The 12,822-nt window shown below is 38.3% G+C and overlaps 1 protein-coding gene across 2 annotated transcripts in view; it reads right to left on the reverse strand.

Moving 5' to 3' along the window:
- LOC149214259 (cytoplasmic tRNA 2-thiolation protein 1-like) overlaps positions 1-12,822 on the reverse strand; it is a 260,155-nt gene that overhangs the window by 176,494 nt on the left and 70,839 nt on the right. For both annotated transcript variants that reach the window (XM_089392227.1, XM_089392226.1), the window contains exon 3: positions 221-363. In XM_089392227.1, coding sequence (XP_089248353.1) covers positions 221-363 — 143 coding nt within the window. The remainder of the gene's footprint in view (positions 1-220; positions 364-12,822) is intronic.

A 12,822-nucleotide genomic window follows, 5' to 3' on the forward strand; every position in this document is an offset into this window, starting at 1 on the left:
GCAAGGTACGTAGCTATATACTATAAGACATTTAGTTTCTAGGTGGAAATCATTCACATAAATTGTTTGAGTAAATCTTATGGTCTACAAGTTAGAACCATAACTTTATATATGCATCTCTTGACTGAGGGTCTGATAAATAAGTACAATTAGGAATAAGAAATATAAAACCTACTTGGACATGGCACATATATGACAAAAATTTAAAGGTAAAACACACCTGAATTTCATTTCGTTTCACCGTCTCGAGTGAGTCATCCCTGTAACCAGTGATGCCTTCATCTATTGATAGCAAGAAAAGATCTAGACCATAATTGTGTCGTTTATTCAACTCTGTCAAGACATGTGCTAGAACAGTGGAGTCTGCAAGTAAACAAAAATGTCATTGAGGTCAAAAACTGCACATAAAGGATCCTGAATTTATAGAATAGAATAAAGATAAGCATGCATGCATGTGTAATCATATAATGACTTTGATGTTCAAAATATTTCCAACTGTATCAATCAGCTAAACACTATGTCAAAGAGAGTTAACACCAAGAGAATGAGTAGAAGTATGGGAAGAAATCCTCTTTCCATACCAGCTAGTGCACCCTAATGTTACATTTATCATGTCAGTGAATATATCACCAAGGATCCAGAAGATAATTATCAGCACTATTAGGAGAAATATCAGAAAATATCCAAAAATATCCTAAAACTTTTAAAAAATACAAAATAATCATTTTCTTTAATTTTTTAAACATCTAAAGCAACAACATCATCAAACAAATACATTGTTGCATAAATATGAAAATAAAACTGATATATAAGATGTCAAGTGATCAATTACACATTGATACTGAATTCTAATATGTCCTACATCTTAAGTCTTGATAGGATGACACAAATTTACATCAAAACAAAAATGAATGTCTCTCATGAGATAAATCATCATGAGGCATCTGGATACTACAACGATAAATGCACTAATGAATCATGATTCCCTCTATGAAGCATAAAAACTGATAGCTTGTAGACTTTAATGTAAAAATACACAAGAGGTATTTGAAATAATAATTTATTATTTATAAAAATGTAGAAGGGATGAATGTTACAATGAGGACCCGCATATATATACCTAAGCAGGTGTCCTTTCGTGAATGGACATGTCTTTTCACCTAACTTAATGACTATTTAACCTAATCGATGTTTGATTATTTAATATTTACATTATTTATATTTATTTATTTTGTTATGAATTATATTCATAACATAGCCCCTTCCTTCAGAAGCTTTGTCCCCAAAGCTTGTTGATGAAAGGACTTGATCTCTTATCTGCCATGAATGTCTTCTTTTCACTTGACCGCTAATACTTTCTTCATTTGACTGCGTCATTGGTAGCTCATCTTCTATGATTCGCTGGTAACTCTGATTTGAGTCCAGGGTTATCGATTTTTTTTTTAACTCTAAATTATTTTTTTTTAACTCTAGTTTTTTTTTAATAGTATAGTTTTTTTTAATAATTTAATTTTTTTTTAATAAATATATTAATATATATAACTATATTAAATTTATATAATATAGTTTATATTAATTGAATTTATTAAAACTATATAATATAGTTCCAAACCATATTAACACAAAAAAAGAACGTGATTTTTTTTTGTTTCACAAAAAACACTATTGAATAGACGCGATGAATCACGCTTGTTGACCCGTCGATTAAACGTGGACCGATTAAACATGTAGCGAAGAGCAGGGTTGCGACGGTTAGTTGGTGACAGAGCAGAGGGGACGGCAGGCCGACGGACAGCAACGGAGGAAGGGTTGCGGAGTCGAAACAATGGGCCGGTCTGCGACTTCCTTATGGTCTCGAACATGTGTTTCACTTCCAGGAGTCTGCGGACGGAACAGTTGTTCCATTGCTTGTTCATCTCCTTGGAAGTGAGCTCTGGTATGCCACTGTAGAGACGCTCCTCTTGCCAGAGCTCCTTGAACCCGGCGGTGTCGAGCGAGGGCAGGTTATTGGCCTCCCTTGCCATGTTCAGCTCGTTGAGGGTCTGAACCCTGCCCATCTCGTCCGGTTTCGGACCTTTGTCATCATAACGAGCCTATCTGCTTCCTGGGATAGCGATGTCTGAATCGTGGTCCCGGTCTTTCTGCACGGAGGACAAACAAAAGACCGCCATCAATGCCTCCACGCCCCCTTTATTAAAATTTGATGTGCCACGGCCTCGGCCTGGATGGTTACGGACCACTGGTCGAGGAAAAAAACAGTGTCTTTCAAGCACCCAAAATAATCAATAAAAGAAGATCCTTGACCCGTATATTTTACCATTCCATCTCCAATTGTGGCATTATCAACAGATCGATTAGAAGAACCAAAATTTACTAAAAGTGATGGCCTCACGATGGCATAGTTTGAAGAAATTGTCCTTTCTATAACCCTGAACAAACCATCACAAATTGGTTTATGTGCAACTGGATTAAGAGGAGAAAGACGCTCCAACCACAAATGTGCATACAACCAATCATCAACAGCAAGAATTCTTTTCAGCAGACCCAGTTTCTGATTTGTAACACGTTCGGTGGAACATTCACCACCAGCTTCTGCTTCCATATCCAGAGCTACAAATAAATCAGTTTCTAAGTATAACATACTAGCAGCCCCATCAGTTTCAGATACATTAGACACGGATTTGTTCTCAGTGTGAATTGCAACAAGAGAAGATGAATTTGCAGATTCAGACGTGGCTACTAAATTGGGCTCAGAATCAAGAAGAATTGCAAAGCTATCCAGATTCTCAAATATGGTAGTGGTTGTGGAATTAGGCAATGGACTAGATACCACATCTTTGTTGTTAGTAATTGGCACCACACCAATTGGACTAGATTCAGGCTCTTTCAGTTCCATGTTTTGAATGGAGACAGCCATAGCATAAATATTCACATCACCCTCACCACCTTCAATTCTCAGACCATTAGTTTCCTCATGAAGAAGAAAAGATTGGCTTGTACCTTGGCACAAATCAACAATTATAGAGTCATTGCGAGCTATATGATTTTCCCAATATTCCCCTTCATCATCATCAATGTCTTCTTTCGCATCTTCCTCATAGTTATGATATTGTTCATCTTCTCGTCTTTCAAGATAGTCCTCATCCACATTATCTTCATCTAGATCATCATCTTGATCTACATAATCCTCATCCATATCATCTTCATTTTCATTATCATCATTTTGATCACAATCTTCTTTTCCTGCTTCACCTTGTTTTGTTCTTCACTGTCGCTGCCATCTTCCTTATTATCGATTTCCTTTTCGACATGCTTTAACTTCTGCATATGATTTTTCTAAACGCTGAAATGCTTCTTGAATTCTAAGTTGTTCAACGCATTCAGGACGTGAACGTAATGGCACATTATGCGGCAAACAATGCTCAAAGACCCGCATGATTATATTGTGCGCCATGGCTCTGATACGACTGAAGCATAAAAACTAATAGCTTGTAGACTTTAATGTAAAAATACACAAGAGATATTTGTAATAATAATTTATTATATATAAAAATGTACAAGTGATGAATGTTACAATGAGGACCCGCATATATATACCTAAGCAGGTGTCCTTTCATGAATGGGCATGTCTTTTAGACATGCCTTTTCACTTAACTTAATGACTATTTAACCTAATCGATATTTGATTATTTAATATTTACATTATATATATTTATTTATTTTGTTATGAATTATATTTGTAACACAGCCCACGGGGCTTTGGATTGACGGTGAATGGGTGCACTGTTAAGGCACTCCTTGCGATAGGTCACTGGTTCAAATCCCTCGTGGGTGCTTACCTACCAAAAAAAAAATTATATTCATAACACTCTACCCCTCTTACCAGCAAAGGTCACCACTCTTCACCTAGAAGCAGTAGGTGCAGGTGTTTGGGTTGAAGGTGGAGAGGAAGGTGCAACTTCTAGGGCTGATATGGAAGATGTCATAGCTAAGGCGGAAGCCGAAGTCATATGTCTTCTCCAAGCTTCCTGTCTTTGTGGAGGTGGTGGCTACAATGCACTCTCAATCTCTTCTTCCAAATGTGTCTTCATTAGAAATGGAACATCCTCATCCCATTCCCCTTCCTCCTCCAACACATCAGTATCCTACTCCAACCACTTACATGCCTCCTCTATGACAGAACTTTTGGCCTCCACCCTCCATGGACTCAAGGTGTCAATAGCATCCAATGAAATGGAATTCATGCAAGGTACTACCAATCCACTTCACCCATAGCTTAAGATTGTACTAGACATAGACCATATCATTAACATGATGATCTAACCTCTTATGAGAGCCATATTGTAATTAGAGGATAATGAACATAATAAGATAAGATAATTTTATCAATGTCCGACAAATGACCACAAAAGTAAGTCAATGGGACTGAAGGGTACAACTAGTGTGAATACAATGTGGGAGTGCTAGCATAACTCCTAACAAATGCCAAAAATAATACAAAGAAAGAAAACTACATATATGTATAAAACTGTGACGAAGATACAATGATATAAACACTAGGTGAGTTTGTCCAAGACCGAAAAGGTAGACAACCCAACACAAGGACCTATCAAGAGAGAGAGCGAGAGAGAAATCGAACAATGGGGCCAATGATGTCAAGGTCTCCCTTGTCTAATGGTCAAGGGAAAGGGGGGTGGACTGGCCACTGGCTTGTTGTCGAAGTCTTCTGGAACCATCGAGGAGGTTGTCTACCTAGACCTAAGATTTGAGGTCGAAAGAAAGAAATTCAAAATAGAGCTTTGGTTAATCCTCTAGATTTGCAAGGTAGTCTGATGGGCTAGGCATGCTCTACTCTAGATCCATCTGGAGTTGATCTCTCTGACGCTCCGAGAATATGCGGCCTAATGTATGTTCTGACATATCCAAACTGATCTCAATAATATTGGGTGATCTCCCAAAGGGAGAAGCTAAGGAAAAGCTCAGGGTCTCACCATCTCGCTGTCTAGTGTGCTCTGGAACCTTTCCTGACGTTTGTTGCTCCGATTTGATGGATCAACAAAGAAATATGAGGTAATCAGTCTAGTCATCCAAAGGTGGGGCATGGCATGCAGGAGTTGAGATTTGTGGTTGAAAATCTCCTTGACGAAGAGGGCTAAGTATCTCTAATCATGGTATCGGAAAAAAGTACAAAACAAGCCTCATGATGCTCTATAAAGGTAGTAATAGCATCCTTTGATCTTCATAGTATAAGGGACACCGCAAATGAGTTGCATCTCTATCTTTGGCTCTTGAAGGTTGCACACCTAGCAAATGCTATCAGGTCGTGGTATATGATCTGTCTCTATTGGGAGTTGATGAGAGTCAACTTGGAGTTGTCCCAAAGGGATCCTGAATGTGTGCATCCAATGTCTACATGTATATGGCGGGTTGACGATCACGTCATCACGCAACTCTAAAATGTGCTCTAGGTAGAAAGACATCTTCTAGGCTAGGCTCAAGTGTGAGATTTAAGTGACTTGAATATACAATTTGTAGAGACCCTCTCTAATAGGTATGTTCAATACCCATCTAGTTAGCAAGAGATGGTGTGGCGCATCAAGGGAGAATCCAAACAAGAGAAGGCACTATGGGGAAATAATAATTGTTTGAAGAAGACAAGATGCCTCTAAGAACCAACCTCGCGCCTGACTGTTAAATTTACAAATACCGGCTAGATTTATTATCTCTCAACAATTTATTTTATCCCCAGCAATTTATTTATTTAGCCAAATAAATATTGAATTACTGAAAAATAAAATCACTAGTAGAATTAACTTCTAGAAATGAACAGATGCAACAGAATTTAACTCAAAGAGATCAATCACATATTACAAAAATAATTCACCCACAATAATTCTCCATCATGTATTAATTTGGAAAATCTAGCTTTTCGACCCACAAAGATACAAGGAAAAATACAGTAACTAGAACTTGTAACTTGACCCCCATAGGATAAATTCAGCCCAAGGAATTCGGCCACCTGGAAATCGAAAAAAACAACTATAAACCTTCGAAGAGTGACGATAAGTGTCCTTAATAATGACTCGAACTATGAAGATATGATCAATCATCTAGTAGTTGGGGTAGAAACCTACTCACCCTCTAGCCTTGAGATGACAGCTCTCTAGCTCCTCAGAAAGCCATTGATGTAAGACTACAGTGTAAAGCTTGGAGAATGGATGACCCACCATGATTGTTCGATAGTTATTTGGATCATAGTCACTGCTTGATTTCTGGATTAGATGAATAATGTGTCTAGCCCAAGATGAGGGGAAGCCTGAACATACCACATGATCAAATAAATCAACAATATAGGAATCAAGGGATTGGACACAATGTTTAAGGAATTCAGCTTAAAGCACTTCCTCATCAATTTTTTTGTTGGTACACATTGCTCTAACTACTCTCCTAATGTCCCACTCGAAGAAAAGTTGGCCAATGGATGAAGGGGAGAAGACGTGGGTGGGAGGTTGTCCAAGAATATAATAAAGGGAGGTGGTGTGGGAGAACATGGTATGGGGATCAATGTCAGGCGAGATGGTATGGAATCAAGGAAAAAGGGTGTGCCAAAAGGATTTTGGGTAGTGGCAAAGGGCATAAATTAAAATTAATGAAATTGAAAAAAAAATGAAACATTCTAACCTATTGCACTACTTAGAGTCTATTTTCTCAAAGACACTCTACTGGCACTCACAACTTGAATAGCTTCATGTTTAATTGAGCACTTCAATAACCCTAGCAATATTCTACCATAGTTGATCCACCAAACATCTACAACAAATAAATAGAAAGTAAAAACAACGAATTATATTTCCATCACGTAACAAATAGATAGAAAGGAGAGACATTGAAATTTGAAAGTTTGAAACAAATTGTACTTGAAGCTTACTGGGCATTCTAGTGGTCCTCTCTTGAACATCCATGTCATAACCAAAAGTTCTAGTGGCCAACCTATATATCTCCATTTGCTTGGAAATCTCTTAGTGTTTAGTAGCAATCAACACCATTCTCTAAATGCACTAGAGGAATTCATATATAACCTCGGCATCAAATGTAAGACCCTAAGAGTAAGATAAATGGGGTTTTTGAAGAGCCTTGTTGCATGAATGGGATGATGGAGAGTGTTAGCCCTTATTTTACATGAGGCCCATACATGTGAATTTTTTCACTACCCTTGTGATTGTCTTCACAAAGAGGTTTGGATGCATAGGGTTTTTACTTGGTTCTACAGATTGACGATGACTTGGATGATGATGTGTTAGAGGTTTTGATGGTGTATTGCTTATCATAGAAGATAGCATTACACTTGATCATCTGATGTTCTAGTCTCCATTTCTTTAGTAGGTGATTGAATATGAAGATACGTGGACCTTTTGGAGGAATGCCCAAGCACTTTTAGGACAAGTAGACATGGTATTGGCATCTGTTAATTTTCCAATATCAGATCTGATTTAATATTTCCAAATATTTATTTTATACCCAAAAATTGTATTGTTGAGATCGTAGCCTAGAAGGTGATACTGCATGTATCAAGTGTCGTGACATGCAGTGAGTCACTTTAATTATCTCCTATTGCTGTCAATTAATGAATTTTCTAAGTTTATACAGCAATTTAATTTAATTGTTGGGTATCTTTTTATAAAAGTGAAAATAAGTCAATGACAGATTAAGTCATAGTCATTGATCTCGGTGAGTCGTGATCTAATCTCAATCGTTGAGATTAGGGTTTGACCTTTTTAACAAGAGGTTCGAGCCAAAGGATATGCACATTCAATTTAGCACAAGTTGGGATTCAATGGAACACAAATTTGGCAACGAGAGAGAGAGAAAACGCTAGATCGAGCTAGCTAGAGCGAAATCAGGGTAAAGCCAGATCAACAGAGAGGTTGAGTTTTCTCTTTGGCCTAAAGGCCAAGTTTCTTTGTATGCAAGAGTTTTCTGTTGGGCCGCATGTGTGGGTCGTACAACAGCCGAGCGAGAGAGAGAGAGAGGACTAAGATCTTTGGTTGGGTATTTGTCGGAGCAAGTTTTTGTGTAACTGTTGTAAGAAAACATTTCTCCTCAAGCTTTAAGAAGCATCGTCTTTGTTGGTTTCCCCCACACTGGGGATTCCAAGGTATATCTGTCTTATTTTCTATTACATGTAATTGCATGTGATTGGTTTCAAGTATTTTTGTTTCTACAGTGGTTTTGGTTAAAAACCCAAAATACTTATTGTTACAAATTAGATTAGAAAGCTTTGTTTATTTCAGATCAGTGATTATTTGTTGAGACAGTAAATTCGTAGCTTGGTTTAAAGAAATTAACATGGTATCAAACATGAAAATCTGAATACAAAGCCAAGGATATGTGACACAAGTTTTAGGACAAAAAGTCAAATTTCAGATTTCAATCTCTTCGAGGGTTTTATTCTACAATGGATACCAGTGTTCAATATGAGGACAGGATTGAGGGTTCTTCAAACCAATGTTGTAGGAATCGCCCCTACCCCTCCCCCCGAATCTAGAGGTGGATTTGCGCCTTGGGCAGATCCGCCAGTGATCCTCAGGCAGAACTACGGATCGGAAAATCGGATCCACGGTTCCGCCTTTTTTTTGTAATTCTTGGAAAAACGGACCCGCACCAGCCCAATCCACGTTTCCAGTTGCTTGATCTACAGATTCGAAATGGATCAGCCGCAGACCTCGAGCGGCTCCGCCGCCAATTGCAAGCGGTTTCGGGAGAAAGGCGAACGGTTCCGCGAAGCAGACATTTTTTTACTTTTTTTGCACTTGACTTGAGTTTAGGTGGGGTTTAGGTGAGTTGAGGGTGAGTTAGGAAAAGAGAGGATAAGGTTAAAAGGCATTTCACCCTCTCTTTTCCTCATTCTTGCATCTTTGGAGAGCTTGGAGAAGAGAGAAGATACCTACCTTTTAAGATCAGATTTGTGAGAGGTTTAAAGAGAGCTTGGAGGAGTGAAGGAGGAGGAGCTAAGAGGAGTGAAGGAGGAGGAGCTTGGAGGAGTAAAGAAGGGATGCTATCTACAAGAGATAAATAGGTAACTGCAAACCCTGAACTCCCTCATTTTTTTGGTCATTCTTGTTTGTAATTTTCTCCTCCCTCTCCTATGTTGAATTTTGTAGCTATGGTGGGTCTTCATAATACTTTCATTTGTATTTGTAAAATAAAATTTATTTGAGGCATGTTCTTCATGCTTGCAAGAAAAAAAATTATAGTATTCAAAAGGAAAATATTATAAGGATCATCAAGAGCAGTAAAAATGAAGTTTTGAATTTGTATTTTACCTCCACAAGTGACCAAGTCGGCCCTCCAAGATCAAGTTGGCCTGCCCGTGAGGCACGCCCTTTCGCATGGATGAAACACTATAAATTGAGCCTATTCGCTCTCCTCCAGAGGTAGATTTGGGATCACACATTACATCTTTGTTTTCTGCAAATAAGACAACGTGTTTAAGGATGAAGATCAAAAGGAAAGCACTCGCTCTCTCTAGCAATCAACGTAGCCGAATTTTGTACAAAGTTCTAGGGCATATCTCTCTGTGCAATGGTATGAAATTCCTGTGGTAAAGTGTGAAGATCTGAAGCATCAATTCTGTAGAACAATCCGAACTTTGAGGTTGAGACAAAGGTCGAACTTCGGCCTTCTTGAGACCTTGATTTTTGTGGTATATCTTTGCGATTTAGTGCGCATTCTGAGGCTAAGACAGAGGACATGTTTCGGCTCCCTTGGGTCCTTCATCTTTGTGATATATCTCTGTGTATATTGCGAGTTATGAGGCAGACTTGGAGGACATTTCCTTGACCTTGTTGCAGAACTGTTGTGGACAGAATTGTGGAGGGTTGACTTGGCCTTTGGTGCTTGGTCATCTTGTTGGTTAGTTGAATTTGATGTATCTCTTGTTGCATTGATTCTATGAGGAAAAGGTCAGTTGGTTTTTTCCCCTTGTGGGTTTTCCCAAGGTAAAATAAGGTGTTCTTTGAGTAGTTTTCTCCTTATGATCCTACTGTATTAATTGTTGTCTTCTATGTGATTTGCTTAATGATGAAACCATGGAAAAGAATGTGTAAATGAATTAAACCATCAAAAGAAATTATTAGTATAGAAGACACCCTAAAAATCAACATCCTACTCTTTTTCATTCTTTCTTCTTGCTCATTTTATTGCAGGTTGTCCATCTATAATTATATTCCAAAATGGTGTTCTTTTGGCTTATATGTATCATACGACCTTTGGTTTTCTTGGTGTTCATGGAGAGTAGGCATAGAACGGAAGAAGAAGAAGAGGATTGTGGTCCCCATATGAGTGACCTAATGCATGATGAGGAGGAAGGGTTTGAAGAGGAAGTGGATGAAGAGGGCATTGAAATGCAAGGGGGGAAAGTTGCATTGACACCCTTGTGAAATTAAGTGACGAAACTTGACGGGGGAAGATGTGGTGGAAGTTACAAGTTTTTGTGCCCTCGTGATTGTCATGGAGGAAAACCTTATAGTGGCTCATATAAGCATGTGGGGAGGCATCTTTATGGGGTGTTGGACAATGATGACAAAAAGGGTCCCAAAAGGATATCAATTTTCCCTAATGTTTAAATGGAACAAGGAAGAAAATACATCCAAATAAAGGAGGTTGCACAAAATAAAAGCAAGAAACAAAAAACTGATTTTGAATCAAGTGCAACTGCAACCTCTAGATTTGGTAGCTCATCTCCTCGCGGTACTTATGCCACCTCTGAAAATAGAAAAAGAACAACATATTTCCTTAATGTTGTTGGGAGGAATGATGTGGTTGGAAAGGTGGTCTAGTCTCTTTGTGCTTGCAGCATACCATTCAATGTGCTTTGCTCTCCCTATTAGCATGATATGGTTAAGGCCATCAATGAAGCCCCAAAAGGATATAAGAGCCCCAACTATGAGAAAGCTAGAACTGTGTTATTAGAAAGAGAAAAAGAAAAGGTTCAAAGAGCTTTGACACGTTTTACAAATGAGTGGGTGGATTGTGGGGTATCCATTGTATCAGATGGTTGGACAAATGTTAGAAACCAACATTTGATAAATGTTCCTGGTGTTTCCGCTAGTGGTGGAGTGTTTCTTGCAAGTCATGACTCCTCCAGCAATGCAACTTCCCAAAAAATTACAGATCTCCTATTGAAAACAATCAAAGATGTTAGTCCTAATAATGTGGTTCAAGTGATCATTGATAATGCAACAAATTGTAAGGGAGAAGCAAAAATCATTGAGCGTACTCATCCACACATCCTTTGGTCTGGGGGCTTGGTGCACACATTCAACCTTTTCATGCATGACATTGGGAAGCATAAAGATTGTGGATGGATTAATGAGCTTTACAAGAAAGGGAAGCAACTCATTAAATATGTCACAGGGCATACAAGGATAAACTACTTTTATGGCACTTGCTCCAAGTTGCAGTTGCTTAAACTTTCAAACGTTGGATTTGCAAGCTATTACCTCACCTTTAGCTAGCCAGTGAAGGTAAGACAAGCTTTAACTCATATGGTGACATGTGAATCATGGTATGACATAAACATTGATAGAGATGGTGCTAGTGTAGTCAAGGACACTATTCTTCACAGTTACTTTTGGCCACAGATTAAAAATGTTTTGTAACAAACCAATTTATTACATGATCAACTTTGTAGATTCAGATCGGCCAATAATTGGGGAGGTGTATGAGCAGATGGATAGCAAGTTGGGGTAGATTAAAGACATTGTTGAGCCTAGAGATATCACCTTATACAATTATATTTGTACAGAGGTGGAAAAACGATGGGAAATGTTAAACATTCCATTGCACGTCATGGCATATGTTTTGACACCTAAATACTATCATCCATCATGGCTTCCAAGACCAACACCTAGTGAGGGGACCCGGAGAAAACCACACCTAGATCCAGAGGTTCTACCTGGTTATATGAAATTATTGGATAAATTAGTCCCTGATGAGAAGTGTGCCATGTTAGGAAACAATTCAGCAACTATATGCTTGGCACTGGTCCATTTGGGACCAATCATGTAATTAAAGATCGAGAGAATTTGTCTTCTCTTGAGTGGTGGAACCTGCATGGAAGTACTCCACTTCTACAATCTTTGGCATTACAAGCGCTATCACGGGTTGTAAATACTTATTCTACAGAGAGGTGTTGGAGCACCTATTCTTTCATCCACGGTGTTAAAAGGAACAGCTTAAATGTAGATCAGGCAGAGAGCTTAATTTATGTTCACTACAACTTGTGATTGTTGTTCTATTACTATGAGTATGCAAAGAATAATAAATACCTTAAGGTTTGGAGGATGCTCTTATCTAGGATGATGACGATCGATTTGAGACAGCACCCCCATCTGGTCACCAAGTTCCATTCTTCAACAAGTGCAGCAGGGACTTCATCTTCAAGCTTAGCAATTCCATAGCTTCCACGGCCACCATCTTCTTCACTGCCACCACACAGAGGCTCACGTGGTCATGGTGTGAGGACGAGATATTAGTAGATATATTCACAATTTTCTACTTTTGTCATAGATTAGACTCTAGAGTGTTAGTGTTGTGAATTTGAACTTTTTTGTCTTACTCTTCCTAGTTCAGTGTGTAGTTGGTGGTGGCCAAGTGGCCTATTTTGTAAACATTATTATTTGAATTTTGGTCATGACTCATGTTGACAGTTGCTCACTTGCTTGATAATTTATTTGAATGTTTTATAATTTTATCTTCTAAATGTCTACTTCCTATTATATGCTTAAAATTTTGGTACTTTCTGTTGAAAAGTGTAACTAG

This window comes from Pinus tabuliformis, chromosome 1_1, assembly GCF_031772625.1.
Source record: "Pinus tabuliformis cultivar Carrire ecotype Pingquan chromosome 1_1, CPIR1, whole genome shotgun sequence".
NCBI classification, from domain to species: Eukaryota; Viridiplantae; Streptophyta; class Pinopsida; order Pinales; family Pinaceae; genus Pinus; species Pinus tabuliformis.